This window comes from Paramisgurnus dabryanus, chromosome 1, assembly GCF_030506205.2.
Source record: "Paramisgurnus dabryanus chromosome 1, PD_genome_1.1, whole genome shotgun sequence".
Classification (NCBI taxonomy): Eukaryota; Metazoa; Chordata; class Actinopteri; order Cypriniformes; family Cobitidae; genus Paramisgurnus; species Paramisgurnus dabryanus.
Genome location: NC_133337.1, coordinates 68,607,996 through 68,635,126, shown reverse-complemented (window position 1 = coordinate 68,635,126; position 27,131 = coordinate 68,607,996). Strand labels below are relative to the sequence as shown.

General features: G+C 37.0%; 1 protein-coding gene and 1 non-coding gene across 2 annotated transcripts; both read left to right on the top strand.

Annotated features, from left to right (window-relative positions):
- Positions 1-513: 513 nt before the first annotated feature.
- On the top strand, positions 514-23,092 carry col1a1b (collagen, type I, alpha 1b). The gene is made up of 51 exons (XM_065257589.2): positions 514-725; positions 1,756-1,947; positions 2,518-2,552; positions 2,821-2,853; positions 3,464-3,559; positions 4,134-4,199; positions 4,729-4,773; positions 5,125-5,178; positions 5,371-5,424; positions 5,867-5,920; positions 6,051-6,104; positions 6,277-6,330; positions 6,429-6,473; positions 6,565-6,618; positions 7,780-7,824; positions 8,232-8,285; positions 8,633-8,731; positions 9,550-9,594; positions 9,714-9,812; positions 10,061-10,114; positions 10,251-10,358; positions 10,462-10,515; positions 11,315-11,413; positions 11,505-11,558; positions 13,029-13,127; positions 13,284-13,337; positions 13,484-13,537; positions 13,643-13,696; positions 13,846-13,899; positions 14,219-14,263; positions 14,579-14,677; positions 14,759-14,866; positions 15,065-15,172; positions 15,452-15,505; positions 15,909-15,962; positions 16,058-16,165; positions 16,650-16,703; positions 17,211-17,264; positions 17,355-17,516; positions 18,092-18,199; positions 18,601-18,708; positions 18,839-18,892; positions 19,303-19,410; positions 19,597-19,650; positions 19,735-19,842; positions 19,951-20,004; positions 20,148-20,255; positions 20,363-20,642; positions 20,729-20,919; positions 21,346-21,588; positions 21,721-23,092. The coding sequence occupies exons 1-51, from the start codon at positions 644-646 to the stop codon at positions 21,865-21,867; spliced, it is 4,353 nt and encodes a 1,450-aa protein (XP_065113661.2). The 5' UTR covers positions 514-643; the 3' UTR covers positions 21,868-23,092.
- Positions 23,093-24,172: 1,080 nt separating this feature from the next.
- On the top strand, positions 24,173-24,313 carry LOC135734745 (U4 spliceosomal RNA). The gene has a single exon (XR_010527455.1). It is a non-coding gene; the product is annotated as a U4 spliceosomal RNA (small nuclear RNA).
- Positions 24,314-27,131: the final 2,818 nt, after the last annotated feature.

The window sequence follows — 27,131 nt, the reverse complement described above, 5'->3', positions numbered from 1 at the left end:
TAAAAAATTTTCCTCCTAACCGAATAATCATTACAACTTTATACATCTGAAAGTACTTATCATATACTCAATATGAATCACATCGAAATAAAAAGTTTATTAATCGAGGTTTGCATGAAAACGTTCACAAGTCGCTGCAACCTGTCAAAGCCATAATAAATCCTAAATGAATCCCAAATACGGAATCTTGTGTGCCCAAGATGAAGAAAACAATAGTTTCATCTTTCAAATCCTTATATGCTATGAAAATCATCCCTGACCTTTCCATTTTTATGCACAAGCACAAAGATCATAGCATCTTCCATCACGACATCCAGAACCTTTAAAACACTGCTGCATGTTTCAAAATGTCCACGTTGTAAGGATTGAGGAACCAGAATAGCTTGACATGTTTTAAGGCGGCCCTAAGTCTTGGCTGAAGGAGGGACTCGTTTTAACTTGAACATGCAGCAGTTATCTTGTTCACTCAGGACCTCCCCAAAACTTTGGCATATAAAAGCCAGGGTCAATCGTTTGTTTAGGCAGTAGGGAGTTTCTGTAAGGGTCTGGATTGGAGTTACACAGACCGGACCCTACGTGTATGATTCAGGACAAAAACAGGATTCCCCTTGCCTCAAAGAGTCTACATGTCTAATATTTAGACATGTTCAGCTTTGTGGATATCCGGTTAGGGCTGCTGCTCTCCGCAGCGGTCTTTTTGGTGAGAGGACAGGGAGAGGATGATAGTGAGTATATGATTTTTACATCTGCTTTTGAAAAGATGCTTAACAGTGAACTGAAAAACGCAAATTGGAGAGATGGTCTGGGGATTTTTTTCCAGCTAAACCTAGCAAGTGACCTGCAATGGAAACATTTCGGAAATGTTTTGAGGAAAAACTGCATTTTGTCAGCATTTTCATTTTAGAAATTAACTTGCATCTTTCCGCACGCGGACTTGTGTTCGTTCTTGCGATTGTTGCTGAGCGCGTGCACTTGCATGTTCAGCTCGCGCGCATCTGGATGCGCTCAAAGAAAGATAAACGCAACATGGATGAGAGAGTGAGAGAGAGCTTTTGGTATCTTGTGTAGCCTACTCTCTTCCTCATACAACTCTTTTATTTTTACGGTTTACATTTTGGATAACTGGATATAACTGCTTATATTGGATTACAATCATAACAGACGAAGTGCACTCGTTGGATTAACACAGTTTTAAATTTAGTTTTAACCGAGCAAGCTGACTGACTATAAAAATAACTATTTAAACACTCACCATTGAAAGCACAGCAGAAACTTTATGTCGGTAAAGTGAAAAGTTTTCTTTTGTTAACGATGCTGACATAGTTTCGTTGCTCGACGTAATTTGGGTGTGACGGTACCTTGCACGAGACACTGGCGCCGCCAGATGGTTGACTTTATTATTACTTATGTGAAAACGGGTGATTGTGTTGGAGGCCTGTCCTCAAGCCATCCGTATTGATAATATGAACCCAGGACATTACACCAGCTTGACTGTAGTGAGTTTTGGTGATCCACACTTGCGACAAATTGGGTGAATTCAGGTAAATTGGGACATTTTTGACAGTCATGCGAAATCTCAGTAGTGTTCCAGTTTATATGACGTCACACTATTCCTTATTGCTCTAACTTAGATGGCATATTTACCGACAAACTCTCTGACAGTGTATGCAGAGGATACTTTTATTTACCTAAATATATTAAAGACATGGTAATCATATAGATTTTTTAAATAACCCATATATTTTGTATTCACAGTGTCATTCGGTAGCTGTACGTTGGAGGGTCAGCTTTACAACGACAAAGATGTATGGAAACCTGAGCCTTGCCAAATCTGCGTCTGCGACAGCGGAACCGTTATGTGCGACGAGGTGATCTGCGAGGATACATCAGACTGTGCCGATCCAGAAATTCCCGACGGAGAATGCTGCCCCATTTGCCCCGATGATGGTACACATAACGCTTTTGCTCCAGTTAATTTCTATAACGCGCACCTTGCGCTCACACTAGATCTGTCGCCATCTAGCGTACAAACGCTTAACGGCATGCTGCAGGAGTTATCTGTCATTGGCCTGCCGCCACTTTCATGTTGGAGACCTGTGATGGGATTTTTAAATACATTATTGGATTCATTACTGGAATGTTTTACGTGGGACTGAGGGATTACGGATGTTTTTGCTTTTGTTTTTTATTAACCTTAGGCTGACTGCATTATTTAAAATGTTTTGCTTAGTGAGCTGTAGTACATAATACATTATAGTATATTAATTGTTGCATACATTAAAACTTTAATAGCTGCAAATGAATGCATATATGATCTAAACATCTACGATAGTTTATGATCTTTTAAGCATTGCAATGTAAAACTGTTTGGTCATTTAAAGTTATTTTGTAGTCTTTTACTATTTAAGCGTTTTGAACCGCTTTATGGCCATATTAATTTTTTTTCTGTAGCTTTCCTTAACGTGATTTAAAGTGGCACGGTTGTAAAATATATATACATTTTATTTTATTCTTTAGGTGGCACTATAATGCCTGAGCCTCCAGGACCTGAGGTTAGTTTGGATATATTAAACATTTTTTCTAATATGCAATATTACGTTCTTATTATCACTGTTATGTTCTAATGGCAAATGTTAGCTAGCATTATATATTTATGTATGTTAAATACAAATCTATATTATATAAAGCTGCATAACTTAGCTTAAACTTTGTCATACCATATATGAAACCACAACATACCTGATGCACATAAAAATACACTTTTTGTGTTATGTACATGTATAACATAAACCAATATGTAGTGTCACTTTTAAATTTCAGCCTAATGGTGATCCTGGTCCAAGAGGTGACCCAGTGAGTAGAATTCTTGTTTCGAATGACCCTGTTTATCATTTTAAACTATGCATGTACACTTTTATACACATGTAATGTATGTAAATAATTATAATGTTTAAACCAAATACTTTCATTTTAGTTTTTTGGGTTAGACTAGAACAACTGAAACACATTGGTTATTGGCTTCATTGATGAGATAAGATTTGTTAAAAAAAAAAATGATCATGTGGGAACCAATTATGGTGTTAAAGAGCACTTAAGGTTTTGTCTAACCTACTGACCTCTGCTTGTCCGACTGACCTTTGACCTTTATAACACCATGTGTAACAAGAAACAAGCTAAGGTTTTTATTTTTAAAAATGCATCTGGTGACACATAATTTAGCACATATTTTTGCTGCTTTATATTATGTAGCACATTAGATCAAATAAAAATATTTTTCTGTTATCAAACTAATTGTAAATAAGAGTTTCAGAAAGCAGCACTGCATTTTTATGTGTACCCTTTTATACATCTTAACATATTAAAGCCATATTGAACAAACAGGAAATTGTAGAGATGTGTAGTTATGTCGAGATTTTATGTGCTAATTTGATGTTACTCAAAATCTGTGATATGCGATTGACAGGGTCCCCCAGGGTCTCCTGGCAGGGATGGCATTCCCGGAGAAAATGGACTCCCTGGACCTCCAGGTCCTCCTGGAAACCCTGGCCTCGGTGGCGGAGTAAGCAATTTAATTCAGATCTCATAAAACTTTGACTCTGTAATTGTGGTGTCAGCATCCTTATAATTTGATTTGGCAGAGTCTTACTGTGTTTGTCTCTATGTAAAAACATTAATCTGGCAGTGGTCTCCATGCTAGGTCATTTTAGAATCGGTATGTCTCTTGGCATGTACAAAAAACGAAATATAATTATTTTTTACAAGAGTTAAAAGTGAGGTTAGCTAGTGAAGGTGTCAAGAGTAACATGTCCACTATAGTTCAGTACCAGCAAGGTGAACAGCTCCCACCATTCCCAGCTCACTTTCCGTGAAGCTGAGTTGAAAAAAAAATGCAAAGCAGGTGGGTCATTTAAAAAAGTGAAAACTGTGGCCTTTTATAGTAAATGTGTTTCAATTGTCTGTAGCGATAATACAATGTAGTACGCTAAAGCATTTGTTTCGCATTAAGGGGGTATGGTTTAGTTATTTCAGCTAGGTGAAAATGCATTGGGATTTAATCACTAAATTGTTAACTGAGAGAGAATAACTCTGTATTTCATAACAAATAAAGTTCTGCTTCTTGTCCTGCCCTACAGTCCTTCCTTTCCCAGATGGCTTATGGCAGTGACAAATCCAGTGGACCAGCTCAACCCGGACCACCAGTAAGATACACTTCTATTCATCTTTGTGACAGCAATTGACAGATTGTTTTCCTTCACAGTCTCACCCAAAACAGATGGAAAATGTTACTTGATATCTTGGAATTTAATTTATACAGTTTTAGAAAAGCATATGGGTATTAAAAACTGTGATTGGTAAACATAAATGCATATAGTTACAATATATAGTATGCTTATAGTTGCAATATTTATATTAGAGACAGACCAAAATATGATCTATGCTTATTATTTTGCCAATATGTATTTGACTGTAGTAACTTTGACCCATTTGTACAATAACAGAACTGACCATTCTATTTAGTTTTTTGTTTCACAATCTTTTTAATGATGGTCTTTTCACTTCTGCAATATTAGTCATTAAAAGAATATATGAGCCTACCATATACAAACATACATAGTATAGTATGAGTATAGGTGTTATTATATTTAAGAGTAATGTTTAAGAGTAATTTCAGTATTATTTCTTTTTCATTTATTTCGATGTTTTCCTTGTTATTCGTTTGTCTTGTAGGGCCCAATGGGTGCCCGTGGCCCCCCTGGAACTTCAGGTTCACCTGTAAGTCTATTTCATTACTATTTTTTGTATTTTACCTTACAAATGTTGCAGATTTGTAAAAAAATAAGCTTTCCTTGACTCTTCTTTATGAATAGTCATAAGAAATGTCAATCAATGACATTACTCAGTAATTCAAGTTCATTTTTTATAAAGCACGTTTAAATTAGCCATAGGACAATGAAACCTGATCAAAATAAAACGTACAAATTTAAAAGTCAGTGAGGAAGATATATTTTTTAAATAAGTTTACAAATCGATAAAGAAGTTTTTGATCTGATCTGTATTGGGAACAGAGAAAGCTTTCTTCTCCTTATCTAATATGTGACTGTCCTGCATTTCTGGTTTCTTTAGGGCCCTCAGGGATTCCCTGGACCCCCAGGCGAGCCCGGTGAGCCCGGATCTCCTGTGAGTATTTTCAGCTTCTTGTGATCTTGTTAAATCACTTTATATAAACACAAATTAATTTTACTATACAAAATATTCATTATTCACATTTGAAAATATCTAGAAAATCATAGAACACCATTACACACAAATATTACATATACAAATACACATTAGCAACTTGTGAAAACTGTCTTCCCCTGTTTTCTGTAGGGTCCAATGGGTTCTCGCGGCCCTGCTGGTCCTCCTGGAAAGAATGGAGATGATGTGAGTTTTGCTTACATAAAACATACATTAAGTGTCATTTTCAGAAATTAGATAAAGATAAAATGTATTCTTAGTGAAAGAAGTGTGGGTTAACTTTTAAGTGTCCTGCTTCTCAGACATTTCTCCAGAGAAACACACAGTAGTCATTTCTCAACAATGTCTCAAACTGTGCTGTGATGATACTGATTTCATGTTATAGTACTTTACTCTTGATTACAGTCTCTGGTTAATCTATTCTCAATCCAGACCTTAGATGGGTCAAATACAAGTCAAAGCTGAACGTTTGCCTCCATGTTATATGTTCAACATGTAAATTACATACTTTATAGTAGTACAAACAGCTATGCGGTAATGCATGCTTCAACATGCAGGTCTAGGTACTGTTCCTGTCCTTTTCACTCTCTTCATTCCCACTTCTTACCTCTTTTCTGCTCCTTACCAGGGTGAGCCTGGCAAAGCTGGTCGTCCCGGTGAGCGTGGAGCTGCTGGCCCTCAGGTATGTTTTACTCTCATGCCACTTTTTACACACCTGTACACACAGGATTAAGAATAATAACAAACATGATGAATAGGACATATAAACTTAATCAGATGTTTATGTAATGTATATTACATTTATTTCACAGGGTGCTCGTGGCTTTCCTGGAACCCCTGGACTTCCTGGCATCAAGGGACACAGAGTAAGTATGACTGCACATATACACTGTTTATGCACATTTTCTGTTTATAATACTTTATTGTAATTTTATATATTTATTATATTTTTCTTTGCAATATAATTAAATATTATTTATTTCTGTGAATTATTTTTTATTCTATTCAAATAACGGTATTGTCTGTTAACCCTTACAGGGTTTCTCTGGTCTAGATGGAGCTAAGGGAGACAGTGGCATTGCTGGACCTAAGGTAACTGGCATCTTTATGCACAAATTCGCTGTGTGCATTTGTACTCTGAATTTGACAATGTTGATTCTCTATTTATTGTGTCTCTTCTGTGATAACAGGGAGAGGCTGGTATCCCCGGTGAGAGTGGTGCTCCTGGACTCATGGTGAGTGACTGACTGAGCTTTTATTTAAGGTGAGATCCGAAGTTTGTGTGAAGATTGTTCTTACCTTTCCTCTCCCATCTATTTCTTTCAGGGTCCTCGTGGTCTGCCTGGTGAGAGAGGTCGTCCTGGTCCTTCTGGCCCTTCAGTAAGTGCCATGAATATCCATATATTACTCAGATTATGTGGTGGGCATTAAAATTGGACACATTTCCCTATTAGGCCAATACACTGTACTATCTTAAGCCGTTAATGCATTAAGTCCTCAGTGGTGGAGGACGAATGAGAATGTGACTTATGTCAAACTATGATCAGGTTCCTTATGAAAACTAACCATGGTTTACTGCAAATTCAACTAAAAACCACTGTTACTATAGTTCAGTGGTTCACAAGATGGTGCCAGGGGGCCCCCAGTTTGATTTTATAAAATACAATAAAATGGTGCCAGGGGACCATTCTGTGCAATTAAACCTCAGAAAAATAAGGCGGCTAAACAACAGCACTACATTGTTTCAATTCAAATTCAAAAAGTTTGAGATTGTTTTTTGTTATTAATTTTCTATGAGGGGGCAAAGGGTTGCACCCTACACATTGCGGGGGACATACACCAAAAAGTTTAAGAAACACTGCTATAGTAAAACCATGGTTTTGCTACAGTTGCAATAGTTTAACCATGTTTTTTTTTTGTTGCAAAATCAATACAGATTATATCTATAATGGCAAAAAACATGGTTATCACATTTTTACGATAATTAAACCATGGTTAATGGTTTCAACCAGGGTCTGTAGAGCGGAGATTTTAAAAATGTAGAGCTTTTATGACATTGCTACCTTTTAACTGATTAACTTTCTAACTAATAATCAACAGAATACATCATAGCTATTGGATACATTTATTATAAAGTGTCTTTTTTTACTGACACTGTACTCTAGCATAGAGTTTAATTATAATAGTGATGTTGTTTAAATGTCCAAACTATCCACCTTTAGTGAATCATCTCAAGTAACTCGTCTTAATACATTTCAAAATCCAGAACTAAATAGTTTAACCCTTTAAAGTTATTTATATGCCACTGACATATAGAGCTGACAAACAATATGATACCGCAAGATCACTAAAACTGTTCTGGAGGTGTAGAGCTGTAGTCCAAGAATTGTTAACCTATACAGTGTACAGATTTTTTGTTGAGGGTTCATTAGGGTTTAATTACTTATTTAATGCTTGAAGGTACTGTATTATGGGTGTCATTACAGTTCATAAAGATGATTGGATAATGGGTGATTGTAATCTTTTTTTGATTTCCTGCAGGGTGCACGTGGTAATGATGGCAACAGTGGTCCTGCTGGTCCTCCCGTAAGTCTCTACTAAAACTGTAATTACTGTCTTTACATCTTAGAATCTACTGATAGTGTTTATTTAATAAATCTATCCACAAATGCAATTTAATGTTCACTGATGCTAAAACCAAGATGAGATATACAAATAGGTAGTTAATTTAGTTTGGTTTGATTAATGATGAGCTATTGATATTTCATAATGAACTACAATATTACACTCATAGTTGGGTGACAACAACCTAGCCTAGCGTTATTTATAACCAAACAGTAGGGTTTGCCTATATTTGACCCAACAATGGGTTAAAACAACCTAACATTTTTTTAGACCCTACACCCAAAACAATTGTTTATTGGAATTAAAACTTATGAGACTTGTTATCAATGTTTGTTATTATAAAGTATTTTTCTTTTCTTTTACTTTAGGGATCCACTGGACCTGCTGGACCTCCTGGATTCCCTGGTGGTGCTGGTGCTAAGGTACGAAAGCTCCTAAAATTACTCGTTCTGAAAAAATTAGTCTGTGGAAATAGATTGGTACAGCTATAACAGCTGGCATGAAAGTAAGGCAATCCGATGCTGTTAGACAATACTATAATAAACAATACTACTGTATAGTTTCTATGATTGCTATTTGATTACTAAGCATCTTTCTAAGATTACTATACTGTATTATTCAATGTTTACTATAGCGTGGTTTTAACTATACAGTTCATTTGTTATTCTTTTAAGTGCAAATATACCTACAAATAAATATTAACCGATTTATGTGCATGTACACACTGACAGGTGAACAAGTTTGCTCACTTTCTGTTTGCCCTTATTAGGGAGAAACTGGCCCTGCTGGAGGCCGTGGTTCAGATGGACCTCAAGGAGCCCGTGGTGAGCCTGGTAACCCTGGACCTGCTGGTGCTGCTGGCCCTGCTGTAAGTATTTACATACTGCGACCAAGAATTAAATGAAAAATTATCAGAAAAAGGTGCCTATTTAAATTGAAATGAGAGTTGTAAACCCAAATAAGGGTAATGAATGACTAAAAAAGATAATAATTTAATAATTTAACATTTAAATTATTTCATAATATAATTATCATAATTTAAAGGTGCTGTGTGTAGATTTTAGTGGCCTCCAGCAGTGAGATTGCGAATTGTAACCAACAGCTCAGTACACAGCTCACCCCTCCCTTTCGAAACGCATAGAGAAGCCACGGTAGCCACCACAGGACAAACATGTTGTCATTTGAGACAACGTAGTGACAAAACGTGCTCTATAGAGCAGTTTGTCTGTTTATGGCTACTGTAGAAACATGGCGGCGCAAAATGGCAACTTCTATGTAAGGGGACCCGCGGTGTATTTAGATAAAAACATCTCATTCTAAGGTTATAAACACATAACAGTTCATTATGTAAGGTCTTTATACACCACTGATAATATGGTTATGTATATTATATTGCATTTCTGTCAAGAGATCCTTCTAAAAGTTACATAGTGCACCTTTAATATATATATAAAAAGAAGTTTTAAACAAATCATTCAAATTTTAATACGTTTGTAAAAAAAAAATAGATCTAAGATATTATTAATTAAATCGAGTTGAGTTAAGCAGTTTAATTCATTGCAGAAAGTTTTTGAAAAAGAAAAAATTAAATATTGCTCGCTAACTTTAAAATATCACTACTACCTGTAAAAAGCGTTTTGGCTATTAGCTTTAACACTAGTTTCTTTTTGTTGTTTTACCATATAGGGTGCCCCTGGATCTGATGGTGCTCCCGGTGGCAAAGGTCCTACTGTAAGTATTATTTTTCTCACAGATCTTTATTATTATCCAGTGTATATAAATTTCTATTACTTAACATGGGCTAGTTTTAATCACAGCTGACTCAAATTGTTTGCCCTTTTTAATTGTAGGGTCCTGCTGGCATTGCTGGTGCTCCTGGTTTCCCAGGTTCCCGTGGACCAGCTGGACCTTCTGGCCCCAACGGTGGTCCTGGCCCCAAGGGTAACAATGTATGTATGCCACTAATTTAATTATGAATACATGAAGGGTGTAGTAATACATTTCAATGCTTTAGTTTCTGTCTTTCAAATTTTTTCTTTTATAATTGAGATTAGAAGCGGTGTGACTAAGATGTAAAAGATTTGGAAAAGTGATTAAAAATTTGAGGTTATGTCATACGCTACTGTAGGATCTGAAGTTGCTCTTAGTGTATTTCTCTAAATATAAATATGTTATTTGACTTTTGCTAATTTTCCAGGGTGATCCTGGTCCTCAAGGCCCTAAGGGAGAACCCGGTACTAAGGGAGAACCTGTAAGTTGCAAATTCATTTGATTTGAAGCATTTCTTATTTCATAACATTTTGTTTCATATTATATATATATTTTTTAAATATACAGAGACCTAAGCTGTTATATATACAGTAATAGTTGTTTTTCCTCATTCATAGGGCCCAGCTGGAGTTCAGGGTCTTGCAGGGCCTAGTGGTGAGGAGGGAAAGAGAGGAGCTCGTGGTGAGCCCGGTGGTGTCGGACCTGTTGGACCCGCTGGTGGCCGTGTAAGTTTAATTTACAAAAAATATATGTGGGTTTTACCATATATTTTGCAAGTAATCATTTAAGAATTCTTGTTTCTCATATTTTGTCTTTATCCTTTAAAAGGGTGCCCCTGGCAACCGTGGTCTTCCTGGTCCTGATGGAGCACCTGGACCATTGGCAAGTCACTATATTTTTAAATATTTATTCATAAAATAATCAATACAGTACTTTACAGACTGTGCATATTATATTCTTTAAGTTTACTGTAGAGGTATTTTAATCTATGCACACTATTACATTTTTAGTCAGGATACCTAAAATGCTTCTTATAACAACACTGAATTCAAGTCAAAAATATAAAAATGTAAATTGATTTTTTTACTAATAATTGTTTAAATATTTGTCTTAATCGACATGACTATATTCAGTTACACCACCAACAACAGAAATAGTTTACAGAATGGGAAAAACATTGAAAATGTAAGAAAAATATGGTTTGTTTTTATTTTAGTACTGCCCTTAAGTCATTCACACAAAAAAAGTTAACATACAGTCCAGTCCACACAACACAGAATAGTAACCTAATTTACAAACATAACCCAGTGTTAAAGCTTGCACCTGTTTTAACCCTCTCGATCATCAATAAAAAAAAATTAGTTTTTTGACTGTTACACCTGAGTCTCTTGTTTATACTGAGCCATTAAACTCTTCAGAAAATGCCTCCTGTTTAGTCTTTGGTTTACATTTTCTAGATTTCGTTTAATATACTTTTAAATCCACATTGATATTCACACTGATAACTGAAAACTAGTACAACTCTGTACAACTCAACGGTAGTAAATTCAGTCCTGACTGCTTTGACTTTATCTCACACTAATAGCAGCTTGTTGCCAGGGAGCTGTCCAGGGTCCTGTAGCAGATTTCAGTAGCTGAAATACTAATATTTATTATTGTCTTTCCTAATTCTATATTTTAGGGCGCCGTGGGTGACCGTGGTGCTAATGGACCAATGGGAGCTCAAGGATCTACCGGAGAGGCTGGTCGCCCTGGAGAGCCAGGATTGCCCGGATCAAAGGTGAGATATTGGCCACGCTTTATGATTTCACAATCATTTCAATGTATAAAGAGTCAGAATTTTCATCCCACATGTTTTCTGTTTATTTTAGGGTATGACTGGTGCCCCTGGAAGCCCTGGACCTGATGGCAAAGCTGGACCAGCTGTAAGCAGCATATAATTTATTACTAGAGCTGGGCATAGAATTATCTAGATTTATTTCATACAAAATAAAAAAAATTGCCTTATATATGAGTAAATATTATGTATATTTAAACACACACATACATACATACATACATACATACATAAATATACATACATTTAAGAAATGTTTTATTTATATATTTTTTTAATAAATATATATATAAATAAATATATATTCACATGTAAATGTTTCTTAAATACATACATGAATGTGTGTTTATGTATATGTACATATATGTATTTATATGTACATATATAATGCAAAAAATTACTTTTATTTTCTATTAGATTAATCTAGATTAATCTATGCCCAGCACTATTTATTACCTTGTTTTTATTTATATGGAACATAGCACTCGTAAGTCATATATTGTATTAAACCATTTACAAGATATTTATTTATCTTTTATGATTTACAGATATACAGTACATGAATATTTAGAAATGCTGACAGAGGCAGCTTTTTAATGATATGGTCATGATTTCTCAGGAAATGCATGGACATTATTCATAAAATGTGTAGCTTGAATGCTATGGTTTGACTTAAAGCCAAAACATACAGTGCAGGGCAAATGTCTTAAGCATGTTAAACTTAAGCATGTTAAATACACTTTATTTTAAGGCACTGTCAGAAAAAAAAGTTCTCTATCCAGGACCAGGCCTTTACAAACCAACCTAACAAAAAACATTACTGGTGTGCAATTTGAGACAAAACAATGGCACTGATATATGTTAAGATATGTTATTTTTAAATTAAGGCAGCTCAAACATGCATTTTAGTCTGGGACTGGAAACCACCCAAAAGAGTTCATATTAGTACCTCAGAGGTACATATTGGTACCAAAGAGTGCATCATTGTACCTCAAAGGTACATATTAGTGCCAAAAATTGGATATTAGTATCTCAGAAGTACATATTTGTACCAAATGTATACATATCTGTACCTAAATGGTGCACATACAACTATTGACAACTATAAGACAATGACCATTTTTTCTAATACCAAAGTACAAAGTATTTATAATTAGCATCATGTATTTACTGTAGTGTTTGGTTTAGGGTTACATGCGATTATGCAGAATTTAATGTTATCACTATAATAATTGCATATATTATAATAATAAAGTGATACAGAGATCGGATCTCACCATCAAGACAAATCCTAAATCTACAAAAACTGTGACAACATATCCTGTATCTCACTTAATTTACAGTTGGCAAATAATGTTTGTCATTTTATATTAATACTTCTTACTAACATAAAGAAAGCAAAAATACATATATTTTTGGTAAAGCATCTAATGTGCCTAAAACTTAAATCAGTATTGTATTGTGCAGTACATACAGTTTGTTCTCCTATAATTGTGGGTTATATGTTTTGGACTGAAGGTGCTAAAAATGATTGGGTCTGTGTGGCTTCTTCCAATAGGGTGCCCCTGGACAAGATGGCCGCCCAGGACCAGCAGGACCTGCTGGATCTCGTGGTGCACCTGGCATAATGGGATTCCCTGGTCCCAAGGGAACTGATGTAAGTTACACTATAACATACATACATATATACATTACTATGAATACATTTATACATTTCTTCATCAATGTCTGATTTTACAAATCGTGTACATTTTAAGTACATGCATTGAGTTTATTATTCGTATTATTTATAGCATCTATTGTTCTTTTGTAGGGTGAATCTGGTAAACCTGGCGAGAGAGGCGTTGCCGGACCTCCTGGTCCCCTGGTGCGTACTGACTTACAGTTCTGTTTTTAAAGTTTATGCTACTATGAAAAAACAATTTAATTTTAAGTACATTTTACTTTGAATCCTCTGTTTATATTTTTCTGCTCACATTTTAAGCATTGTATTTTTGCTTTGTATTTATATAGGGTGCTCCTGGCAAGGATGGTGATGTTGGTGCTCCTGGACCTTCTGGACCTGCTGTATGTATATTTAATTAATTTAAAGGTGCTAAAAACTATTTCTGCCATAAATGTAGACTATTACTGTTTCGCTCTAATTTGTTTTTTGGTTCTGTCATCTCATAGGGACCTGCTGGAGATAAGGGAGAAATGGGACCTGCTGGCGGTCCTGGATTCCAGGTACATTTTCACCTGCACATGAATGCATTTAAATACCAGTATAATCTAAATGTATTAGTTTTCATTTACTGGTTAGACTTTGATTGATTTGGTTTACTATTATTATATTATTGAACCCATTTAGTTAATTCACTTTAATTCTCTTACAGGGACTACCAGGTACACAGGGTGCAACTGGTGAGAGCGGCAAACCTGGTGAACAGGTGTGAACTAATACTTAATATCTTTGTTAACTATGTAAGCTCAAGGAGTGTCTAGTTATTGTAAGCTAAGCAGTCTATTTTTTTTCTCCTGCACTAACTTACAGTAATTTTAATAATATGATATACAGTACTGTACAGTATAATGTACAGTAAACATAACTTGTTGTAGCAATAACAATTACTTATAGTGTTCAACTTACTCTTACTTCTTAACTTCTTTTCAACAATCACATTTAAAGTAACAAATACAGGTTTACTACTTCAGTTATATTATCCCTGTGTTTGGTCAGTATTACTTATCTTCTGTTTAACTTGTCAGGGTGTTCCTGGTGAGGTTGGTCCTTCTGGTCCTTCAGGCCCAAGAGTGAGTATCTTCTTCCTGACAGAAACCTCCCACCCTAACACTGACAGAAAACATAAAGAAAATGTATTTTGAAAATCTTAAGGTTTTAGAGATATTTTTCAAGCTAGTATAAGGTGAATATTAAGATATCTTGTTTCAGGAGCAAGAATATTAAGATAATGTTCATATAAAAATGGCTCAAAAAATGTTTTGTTTAACTTTGATAGCATTTTTCATCTAATCATAGAAAATTTTTTGTGGTGAACAGTCACCTTATTGTTGACCTCACTTGTTTGTTTCAATGAAATTTTAAAATTTCCTAAACATTTTGCTTAGGGTGATAGAGGTTTCCCTGGTGAGCGTGGTGGCAATGGCGCTGCTGGTCCTCCCGGTCCTCGTGGAGCCCCTGGTTCTCCTGGTAATGATGGTGCTAAGGTAAGACTCCCAATTCATTAGCATTGTAACTCAAATTAATTATATTTGCAGAGATCTATAAATATATGGCTGTGTGTGTAGGGAGAGCCTGGCGCTGCTGGAGCTCCTGGTGGTGTTGGTCCTTCAGGAATGCAGGGAATGCCCGGAGAGAGAGGTGCTGGTGGAATGCCTGGAGGCAGAGGTGAAAGAGTAAGTATTATAATATATGGATTTCTGGAATACTCTATTCGGATTGGTCAGATTGGTTTCAAGATGAATACACATTACACAAGGGAACAATTCTGATCAAAACGTAGTCACAAAAATGACACAGTGCTAGCTTTAGTCCCACCTGCAATGTTTATGATATAAGAGACTTTGGTCTAAACAATTGTCTTTCCTCTTCAGGGTGATGGTGGACCCAAAGGACCTGATGGTGCCCCTGGTAAGGATGGCTTGCGTGGTATGACTGGCCCTATTGGACCTCCTGGCCCCAGTGGTGGTCCTGGTGAGAAGGTACAGAAAAGTCAATACAAAAACATCCACCTTACTAATACAGCAAACAAACTGTATGTTTCCATCTATAATTATGAATCATGTCAAAGTCATTTACCATAAAAATGGTTTCTGTGCCCTGGCTGTTCTACAATAAGCCATTTATTCCTATTGCTAAACAGAAAACTTATAAGGCATTTACAAAATTAAGTACTGAAATGAAGTGCTGTTTTCTCTATAGTATGTTATATATTAATGTAATATAATGTTTGCGGTCGTCCTCTTGTGGTTGTGTTGTAGGGAGAGCCTGGTGCTGTTGGCCCTCCTGGATTGACTGGATCTCGTGGTTCCCCTGTAAGTTTTCAGTATGCTTCTCAAAACCTAATACAGCACAACAACACATCAAATATCTGATATGTATAATATCCATATAATACATAATAGCTGGGTTATTTTAACACATGTTGGGTAAATATTGGACAGAACACATGCTGGGTTAAAACAACCAGTGGTGTGTTCTGTGTAATATTTACCCCTCATGGGTTGAAATAAACCATGCATTTTTAAATTAAATGTAGCACAATGCCCATAATCACCAATATTAATGCATAATAAACTATTTTTAAGAATCTTAATCTATGTCCAATGCTTCACATTTTACCAAGAGAAACATTGTTTATTAACTTTATATCGCAAAAATGTACAGTAAATGAACAATTTAATACAAAACACTGATTATAAATGTTTGTCATCTCAGGGTGAGCGTGGTGAGGTTGGTTCCCCTGGACCTGCTGGTTTCGCTGGACCCCCTGTGAGTATAAGTGATATCTCATGCCACTTTAATTCAATCAGTAAACTACTCATTCTTCAACCAGATGAGCTTAAGTTTTTCTCTTCTCAATCCAGGGTGGCAACGGTCAACCTGGTGCTAAAGGAGAGACTGGTGACAGTGGACCTAAGGGTGACGCTGGAACCCCTGGACCTCCCGGACCCGTTGGAGCTGCTGGCCCACAGGTGCTGCATTCATCAGACCTTCTATTGTGATTTCAATCTCTGGTAGTTATAGATGAAGATTATCTTGTGTTGTGAGATATTTGGAAAATCACCATTAAATGCATTAGAAAATTCCCAAACTTTCTCATTCTAGGACTTACCGAAAAATGTATAATCTCAAGACCCAGAAAAATATATTTTTTTGTATGTTGGGAAACACATTGTTTTTATTTTCCATTTAATTGTATGAATGAAGTACCACATTTAAGATAACATTATAAAAACATTATAAGCATGAAAGATAATTAATTGGACTACACTGTTGTAGTCTTGTTCACTGCAAGTGACTTGGCTGTTGTGCAATCCAATTTATCCCACTGTGTGATTCAACAGTGGTTCCCAACAAATAGTCTGAAAACCCCTGCATTAGTGGGAATATACTAATTTTTCTGGTTTATGTAGATTAATGTGTTTATTTACAGCACCATCTGTTGTTTTTTAACAGGGACCTGCTGGTGCTACTGGAGCTAAGGGTGCTCGCGGTGGTCCTGGAAGTCCTGTAAGACTCACTTTGCAAAAATACACAGCTAAAAAAATGATTATGTTATGTGTCAAATCAACTCTGCATAGATTTACAGTATTGAGAGCAATGCACAAAATATACTGCATATGTTATAGTGTGCTACAAAAGAAGTGCTGGCAAAGATTATAAAGCTAAATGCTGAATTCAGACGATGGCAGAAAACCAGACTCACTGATTTATAATGGCAAAATTTATAAAAATAGATGAAAAGTTTTAAAAACAGAAATTTTTACATTTAGAAAAAAACACCTTTTCACATTTGGTAAGGTGCTTTCGTATATGATGTCACTTTTTTGGGGCAGGACCCCCTCTCTTGTAGGGGAACCCAGATTTTCCATATGCGACGTCGTATTTGGAGCTCTTATATATAACATCTAAAACATTATTTTATATTGCAGGGTTTCTTTTGAAAGATCTTTTTCAAAAGATCTTTTTAACAAAAGTTTGCTGTTAAGTGGTCACGGTTTCTTTCTTTCTGCATAGGGTGCTACTGGTTTCCCTGGTGCTGCTGGAAGAGTTGGACCTCCAGGCCCCTCTGTAAGTAATGTTTCATAAAGCAAATCTTTTATAAAATAAATCTTTACATAGCATAAAGTTGATAAAAATAACACCCCCATTTTATCTTAGGGTGCTTCTGGACCCCCTGGCCCAACTGGTGCTGCTGGTAAAGAAGGACCAAGAGGAAATCGTGGTGAGAAGGGACCCGCTGGTCGCCCTGGTGAGGCTGGTGCTGCTGGACCCCCAGGACCTTCTGGAGAGCGGGGTAGCAGTGGTCCTGATGGCCCTGCTGTAAGTAATTAGGCCAAAGCTACAAATAATAATATTGTTGAACAATTAGACTGCACATTTAGATTAGATTTATATATTTCCTTCATAGACTGTAGATTGGAACAACATTAATAGCTCAACAGCTAGAGCTTTGTGTTGGCGCCACAAAAGGTATAGGTTCAAATCCCCAGGAAACACACATACTGAAAAGTTTTTTACATATCTGCCAAAAGCATAAAAATGTCAGTGTCACTGTTATTTCAACATTTTAGAGGCTGTTTACACAATAACATTTTCAACTAAAAACAAAAAGCATTTTAGGTGTTCACTTACTGTACAGAACAATGTTCTGCGTGCATAATACAGCAGTTTTTAGTACATTTGAGTGATTGGAGATCGTTTTAACAATTGTCAAAAACGCAATAGAAAAACTTTTCCATTTTTGGTGTAAACATACACTTAACATGATTTCAGCAATCTGCAATGCCTTTTTATAAGGTTTGCTTAATGTTCTACAGATATATGTTGCTAGAAACCATGTAAGTCTAACAATATTAAAGTAACCTTTCAGTTTTCTTTCTTGTCTGATTTTTAAGGGTCCCGCTGGAGCTCCTGGACCACCTGGTGTTATTGGAGGCCGTGGTATCGTTGGTCTTCCTGGACAGAGGGGTGAGAGAGGTTTCGGTGGTCTCCCAGGACCATCTGTAAGTTTTCTATCATATTTAATAGGTATCTTATAAATGCTTTAATCTAATGATCTTTCATCAGTATGTAAGACCCTTTTATGCTGACAAAATTTACACACAGAAGATGTAAGAATTTAAATCTTACAGTTTGGCACGTGCGCTAAAAAGTCTAGAATTTTTATGACATCATCCTACAATTCTGCTTCACATCAAATTTTCTGCACAATGAAATGCTCTTTAGACACTTAAACCTAAAACCTCAGCCTGAAAACACACATGCCTGAAATGAGACATTTACTAGTTCCAATCAATTCATAATAAATGAATAAAATACAGGTTTACTTGTTGAATTCCTTTTGTTAATTGGAAATTTGTCATATTTAATGATTATTAATCCACACTAATTTATTTCACCTTAGGGAGAGCCAGGAAAGCAAGGACCTACTGGACCTGTTGGTGAACGTGGACCACCTGGACCTATGGGTCCACCTGGACTGAGTGGAGCTACTGGTGAGGCTGGACGCGAGGTAAGAAATGACTGACTTTATTCCTGAAAGATACTATAGTGTAAAGTTTTTTTAATCAGAGAACATAGTGGTGAAATGCTGCATGCCATAATGAGGTCAATTTTACCTTGACACCCATCTTTCTCTGCAGGGTAACCCTGGACATGACGGTGCTCCTGGTCGTGACGGTTCACCTGGACCCAAGGTGAGCACAAGGACATCCACATTTTATCTAAACTTTCCACCTTTGGTTTATGCCTTAATTTTGCTTTAAGCACTGTGCAAGAGAAAATAATGCCAGTAAAATTGTTAACTGAAAGTGTTATTGTAAACTTCTTAAGACACCGATTTTTATATAAATATGCTAGTTTCTCAAGAAGACTTTAAGCTAATCTGTAAATAATCAAATTTTAAAAAATTCTGTTTATTTATTTAGTTAGTTTCTGCATAATAAGCACATTAATGTGCAAATATCCAGTCATTAATGCATAATAAACCTTGCCAGTCTGATTGACTCTACATCTGTTTTTATCTCTTACATAGCATTGTGATGCATATAAATATGTTTATTTATAAGGTGAATACAAACCTTTTGTTTCATCCCTGTTTTTATAGGGAGACCGTGGTGAGAGTGGTAATGCTGGTCCTCCTGGTCAACCTGGTATGGCTGGTCCCCCTGGCCCCATGGGTTCATCTGGCAAACCTGGTGATCGTGGAGAGTCTGTAAGTTTTTAGTATTTTTTACAGTGTACCTTTTATTTTTTACCAAAAAGAAAACATAAGATCAAGTCACATTTATTTGTATATTGCTTATTTTTTTACAATGTTTCCTTGCTTCAAAGCAGCTTTACATGCAAGGCAAAAAGATACATAATATAATATATAAAATATTGCTCCTTTTTTTTCCAGGGTCCTGCCGGTCCTGCTGGTCCCGCTGGTCCTGCTGGTGCCCGTGGTGCTCTGGTATGAGTTTTAAAAATAATTTATATCAATAGTACTGTGTTGTGCAGTCAATCACCAGTTTGATCAACTTTGCTCTGTATGCAGGGTCCAGCTGGTGCACGTGGAGACAAGGGTGAGGCTGGAGAGGCTGGAGAGAGAGGCATGAAGGGACACCGTGGTTTCTCTGGAATGGCTGGAGTTCCTGGACCCCCTGTAAGTCAGCACATAATGTCAAATGAATCTGAAACGATCCACATATTATCTAAACACCTAAGTTGATTTTGTAATACTGAAAATTCTTACTCAATTTAAATGTTTTAGGGATCTCATGGTGACCAAGGTCCCGCTGGACCATCTGGCCCCGCTGGACCTCGTGTAAGTAACACAACATACCGGTTTTTGACTTAAAATACGCATTACATTTTGTCTTTTTTTTTTCAAATAAGTAGAATTAATCCAATCTTCTCATTGTGGATTATATACCATAAGATAAGCATTTTTTTTTCTTGTGGTTATAGGGTCCTTCTGGCTCTAATGGTTCTCCTGGTAAGGATGGCATGAATGGTCTGCCTGGACCTATTGGACCCCCTGGACCCCGTGGTCGCAGTGGAGAAATGGGACCCTCTGTAAGTCCCACAGGATATGGATTTTGAAATAACATAATCACAGTATTGCTACAGTATTGCTCTGTCTAGAAAGATGTACACCATTGTCCATTATCTCTCTTACCCAGGGTATTCCTGGTCCTCCTGGACCTCCAGGACCCCCTGGACCCTCTGGCATTGGTGAGCCTTTCCTGCCCATGCCCCAGCCTGAGAAGGCCCACGATCCTCTGCGTGGAGGCGGCTACAGAGCTGACGATGCTAACGTTCGCGATCGTGATTCTGAGGTGGACACCACCCTTAAATCTCTGAGTCAGAAGATTGAGAACATCCGTAGCCCCGAAGGAACACAGGCCAACCCTGCCCGCATGTGCCGTGACCTCAGGATGTGCAATTCTGGTGGAAAGAGCGGTATGTTTAAGCAGCTCAAAAAATGTGTCCAACATCCTGCTGTAATAATAGATGCAAAATAATTCACATGTGCCTGTTCCTGCAAGGTTTCTACTGGGTGGATCCCAACCAGGGCTCTCCTTTGGATGCCATCAAGGTCTTCTGCAACATGGAGACTGGACAGACCTGCGTCCACCCATCTCAGGCCTCCATACCCATGAAGAACTGGTACACTAGCAAGAACATCAGAGAGAAGAAGCATGTGTGGTTCGGAGAGTCCATGCCCAATGGCTTCCAGGTACATAAAAACAACAGGTTGAGACAGGAAGCAATGCTTCTTGTCATTGCATTTATAGAAATAATTATTCTCCATTGTAAGTTTATTCATAAAACATATGATTCAGTCATATGCAAGGTTTTGTGCACATTGGCCTCCATATAACGGTTGTATTAGCATTAACAAAAGTATTACAAAGTCCACATGGGGTTTAACTTTCATTTTAAGATCAAATAAAAGAAAACTTAAATGATACGAATACAAATGATGTTAAACAGTGAAGAATTAGGACTTATGCACTAATTTGCGCTCAAATGTTGGGTGTAAGGCATCATGTAGGCACAGACAGGATTATTGATATACATAAGTCTCTTTTGGACCCCATGATATTTCATTATGATCTTACCTGACAAGCTCAAGAAGTAATATTCTCCTGGTCCTCCACAGTTCCAGTATGGCAGTGAGGGCTCAGACCCAGAGGATGTCAACATTCAGCTGACCTTCATGCGCTTGATGTCCAACGAGGCATCTCAGAACATCACCTACCACTGCAAGAACAGCATCGCCTACATGGACGAGACCACAGGCAACCTGAAGAAGGCTCTGCTCCTGCAGGGCTCCAACGATATCGAGATCAGAGCGGAGGGCAACAGCCGCTTTACATACAGAGTCAGCGAGGATGGTTGCACGGTGAGCGTCCCTTTATTTCTGAGAATGGCTTTTCTCTCTGGTTGTCTGTGATGTTTCGTTTTGACGTTTTTGTATAAATCTATACAATATATCGCAAACGGTGTTTAATTGCTGATTTTTTTTATTCCACAGTCACACACTGGCACATGGGGCAAGACAGTCATTGACTATAAGACAACAAAAACATCTCGTCTGCCAATCATTGATATCGCTCCTATGGACATTGGTGCTCCCGATCAGGAATTCGGTGTAGAAGTTGGCCCAGTTTGCTTCTTGTAAAAAGAAATATCTGGACATGACTTTGCTGTTTTTTTCTAGCAGTCATCTTCAAATCTTTTCCTGTTCATAAAAACAAAACAAACAAACTCTTATTCGGCTGCAATCGGTCCATGTGCTTAAACCTGAATTTCCAAGGACGGTGCTTGTTGTGAATTACGTTCCTTATGTTATGTTTTAAACAAAATCGAGGACCACTACATCAACCAGCATCAACATCAAGGACACTTAGCGAGCATCCATTGCGTCAGCTGACAACAAGAAAGTAATATATACTTGTAAAATGCCCCGCCCCCTGGAGTTTAAAGAAAAACATCACCCAATCAAAAAATACCAGTGACTTTTTTGCCATTCTTTTTGACCACTGCGAAAGGACAATGAAAACAAGCAAATGCTAATGTACCATTCTCTGGAGTTGAATAAATATGACAAACAACAGCCAAGTGTCTTGTTCCTTCTAACTAAAAGTGAGAAAAACATCGTACAGGGAACAAAATTTAGGTAAAATGGTACAGTGTCATCTTGATATAATGGCTACCTCAGGACAAAAAAGCGCATGTAACAAAGTTTTGGGGGGTGTGAGGGCAGTTTCTTTACTCTAGCAAGAATCCCTTGTTAGATGTAAAAGTGAAAAACAAGTAACAGGGATGAAAAGGTGCTACTTTCTCTATATAGGTCCTGTCTATGGTATGTATTAGAAAGAAAACAAGCTCATTCATTTTTTTACTGTCAGTTGCAGGGCCTTTTTGGTGCTAAATGTCAACAGAATGTCTTGCTGTCAATGTGATGCAACTGCTCTTATCAAAGTGTCAGAAGAGAGAAAAACGCTGGATTGGTAACTGTAAATTTGCACATAATTTGATAAAGGGCTGAGTGAATGGACTGATTGCCAGTTCCTCCACTTTCCGAGACCCCTGCTTTCAGTTTTATTTTTCTGTACATGCCGCTGCCCCCCTCATTTCTAGATTTTATTTCTTCTTTCCAAATGCAATGCACACCTTTTAATTTTATTTTGGGTTTTTTGTTTGATTTGTTTTTAGTGAAAGGTTTTTCAAAAAAATTAAAAAAAACTATTTTATTGAGGCGGCAAAAAGAAAACCACAGATGAAATAGACCCTCAAATGGTTCCAGCAAAGGATCTGTACTTATTTTGTACATGTATAGTATTTCGAGATGTTTTTAATTATTTTGGATGTTGAAATAAAGCATGTTTATGTGGTCAACTGGATGCTGGATATGTTATCTTCTTGTCATGGCCTCAATGCCTTTCTCGAAGCAGAAATTAAACAAACTACTATGCTTCACTCAACTACCCAATTTCAATTTTATTTCCAGAAGTTGGAATGCATGTGGATAACTGCAACAGAATTGTCAAATATCTGGAAAACTTTAAGTAAAAATTATGCTTTTTATAAATGTGCTATATTTTTTAATTTTTATATTTCTATATTTCGATAATTATCCTTTATTGATAATTAAAATATTTAAGATTTAAACACTTTTACAAGGATTTTGTGGGGTATTACAGTCATAAATATATAATATGAAGATGAGCAGTGAATAGGGGACAGCCTCTTTGGCGACGGAAGTCCCGCCCTCCAGGTAAAGAGCCAGTCTTCAATCGATAAATTCCACTGGGGGAGGAGCTATGAGGCGCTTGCCAATCTGTGCGCATGCTCAGTTGTTGTAACGACCTCTAAAAAAATTTATCGCACTTTGATCTTAAGAAACAAAAGCTGTTGTACAGTTATTGTTAGGTTTAATTGTCGATCAGACATATGCTGTTAAATTGTGATTTTAGCACGCGAAGTAGAGAAATCTGTATTTCCTCATTCAAGTAGATTGGATTTATGCTGCGTTCTAGGCAGGTCTACTGGGTTTATGAGCCCGTAAATCACGACTTCAAAACCACGACTCGGAACTGTGAGTACATCGATCTATTACGAGTTCACGTGTGGGAAGTCACGGGTTTGACTGCCGTTTGTGCACTTTCACGGGTAGGAGATTGGAAAAACACGGGTTAACTACCCCCAACTCCTTTGTTTCTGCCTCCGGATTTCCCATCATGCAACTGGGATGCTTTTCTTGCCTGTCCTAAATTATACAAAACTTTGTTGAAAATGCACAAGTTGATTAGTATTTCATTAAGAATAGCAATGTGTTTCTACAGCTGTTCTGGGCATAATGTTTTTAATGAATTCAAAGTAAATGTTTGAATTTAATGAGTTTCAGCAAAGAAATGTAGAGTCACCGTTTATGATCACAAGGGCTGGGTCACACTAGTAGTCAGGGCTTTCTGCTGTAAGTTATCCTTGCGCAGAGGCAGTATCGTAGCCAATGAGGTTTATCCGAGGCGCGATTATTGCTAATTGAAAACTTTACCCAATACCCCGCCGTGACGACTTGAAATATAGTCGGCACTGGCAATTTTTGACAGTTTCTACGGAAACTGATATCATTGGTGAAAAACAGAATCAATACAGTGAAAGGTCGTGAATATGTTTGGAAATTATCTCAGTATTTGTAGAATTTAAAAATGTTTGTGAGATATTTTCTGCCCTCCACTATGAATCCATACGTAATTTGAAATTGCACCAGGGGTAAGCAAAACGATTGTGGCTTGAAGACATACAACAATCGCAGAAATCTCGCCGGATAAATCCAATGGGATGAACGCTGTTTTTATCCTAATCATACTACCCCCACACCAAACATTTCTCGCGAATTAGGCAGTAGCTGTATCCCATCTAGGCAGAATCGTTGTTTTTATCCGGTTAACCTAACCTTAAACCCAAATCTCACGAGATTTCAGCGTTTGCTGTATCCCTTCTCGCAAAATCAAACGAAACTGCATGCCTCCGAGAGAAGGTAACACGTACCGGTAACGAAAACACTAAATTTCAGTCATGTTCCTGTAAATAAATTGATTTGTGGATTGGTCTAGGTAGATGAGAGGCCATGCTTTGTATTCTTTTTGAAATGTTTCTGGGGCCTGATGAAATCGTTATAAATACATGTTTAATACTGTAAAACAGTCACTGCCCTTGCCAGATTGAAAGACAACATTCCAACTTGAACCCATTGTGCGAGCTGTCTCTTTAATACAGCTCGCTGCGTCCCAAACCGAATACTTCCATACTATATGCGAAAAGCACTACTTCTCGTACTATTTGCCTACTATATAGTATGGAAGTAGGCGGTTTGGGACGCAGTGTCAGTTTAACGGAAGTCGAATGACAAAATAGTGGAAGAATTAAAAGTGGGCGTGGTGTAATATGGTGATTAGGCTAAGAATTTGTATCATAATTTACTGAGGCAGAAAATGCCTAGATGTGCTTGGATGCTAAAATGTGTTATCCTTATTGATCATCATCACATTACGAAATTATTTGTGGTGAAACATTCATTTGAAACTGTTATAGCTTAACTTCTAGATTGCAGTGATACATTAAATGGTGAAAAATGACTGAAAAAATAATAATGAAGTTTAAATGAGTTTCAAAAGTGTTCACCCTAAAAGCACAAGTGCTTTTTCAATTTTTTGTATATTGGTATCGGTTGAACTCCAAAACGTACACCAGAGGGCGGCATTGTACAAGATGAATTCTCAGACACCGTTTGTTTTAAAGCAACACTAAAGACTTATTGCTCTTTGCTCCCCCTACAGGTTAGAAGCGTAATTGTTCATTACCACTGTCGTAAATACTGCAGCATAGCTGGCTCTGATTGGATTGTAGGTCTGCCGTAAAGCAAGTTTTTGTAGTTTTCACTCGAACTACAGGACCACTACCCGACGGTTGGAAACTTCTTTAGTGCGGTTTTGGCCGATAGAGGGCTGCTAAGCGAATGTTAAAATGCCATTCGCCCTGTTTTGAGTGGATGAACCACTGAAACTTTTTTGGAAACTCTTTGGTGTTGCTTTAAAAGGCTTTAGCTTTTTGAGACTCTCTTGTGCCTGCTAAACAGGGAAAACGTTAAACAATGCACAATGAAAATCCTAATATTTGCGTTTAAGCAAATACAGATGCACATGTTAAAGGACACTGAAAAGTACAAGTATTTTGTTACATCACTATTATCTTAAACCTAAAATGAGTAACATTACCATGAATGTTAAAAATCTTATTTAAACCATGGTTGGTATGCCTACCTATACAACCACATAATACAAGTAGATAATCACTCACTATGGGAACCCAGATTTGCATACTAAAAATGCTCCAAATGTAGTCATATATCAGAATATTTTTCCCACCCTTATGAATTTCTTTATTGTTTGGTGGAAAATATGACCTAAAGTTTTCTGGGTAATGTCTAATGATCAGGGTACGACAGAGGCCGGAATGAGGGGGAGATTTCCACTTACGAGCCCAATTCATACGTCTATTAATTTAAAGCTCCCCTTAATCTATGCATCCTACGAGAGACAGTGAACTCAATGAACTCTATTGTCTGGCACATCATTGCAGCGAAAATCACAGATATCCCCAAAGTCAAGTGCAATAAGCTTTTTTAACCAAAGAGAGCAAAGATAATATTTCTAAAAATATACTAAATTTGATATGCTGTGAAATAACTTCAGACTGCAAGATCATTCAAACTTACATTAGAGGAGTTTGTGCATTCCTCCGGAATAAAACCCATGGCCTCTGTGTTGCCAACTTAAGGTACGCTCTATCAGATGAGTAAACAGTCCATGACATAGCCCTTTAAACATGACTATCTTTAAAGCCAAGGGGCTGCATAATTAAAGTAAGCATGAGATTTTTCAGGCATTTAGTTGAAGGATCAGTGTAGATGTCCCATCTCTCTCCCAGTTACCCACTAGATCCAATTTAACTGGGACAATAAAATGTGATAAGAGTTGTCATATAGTACAGTGGTCCTCTCTAAGGAGACAGATATCACGTGTAAAAAATTTTAATTAAATTTTGTGCTATGTTTTTTTCCCCCTAAAAAATGTCAATGCCATCTATATTCAAATGTCTTTAAACACACTAAATGCTTTTTTTTCTCTACTAGGTTATTCTAATGCTGAAGCCTGAGCTGACATAGAAGATTATGAAGAAGAGAGGTCTCCAGTGGAAGCAGGTGGTTTTCTTGGGTGAGATTAACGCTTGCTTTCTCCCAAATGTATCAGCTGAAGGCTATAATCAGTAACTTTGTGTCTTGGTAATGTATGAGCACATTTACACCTGGTATTAAGATGCGTTTTGGTTAATGCTTTTTGTGTCTTTATTGACATATTTATCATAAAGCTTTTCTAG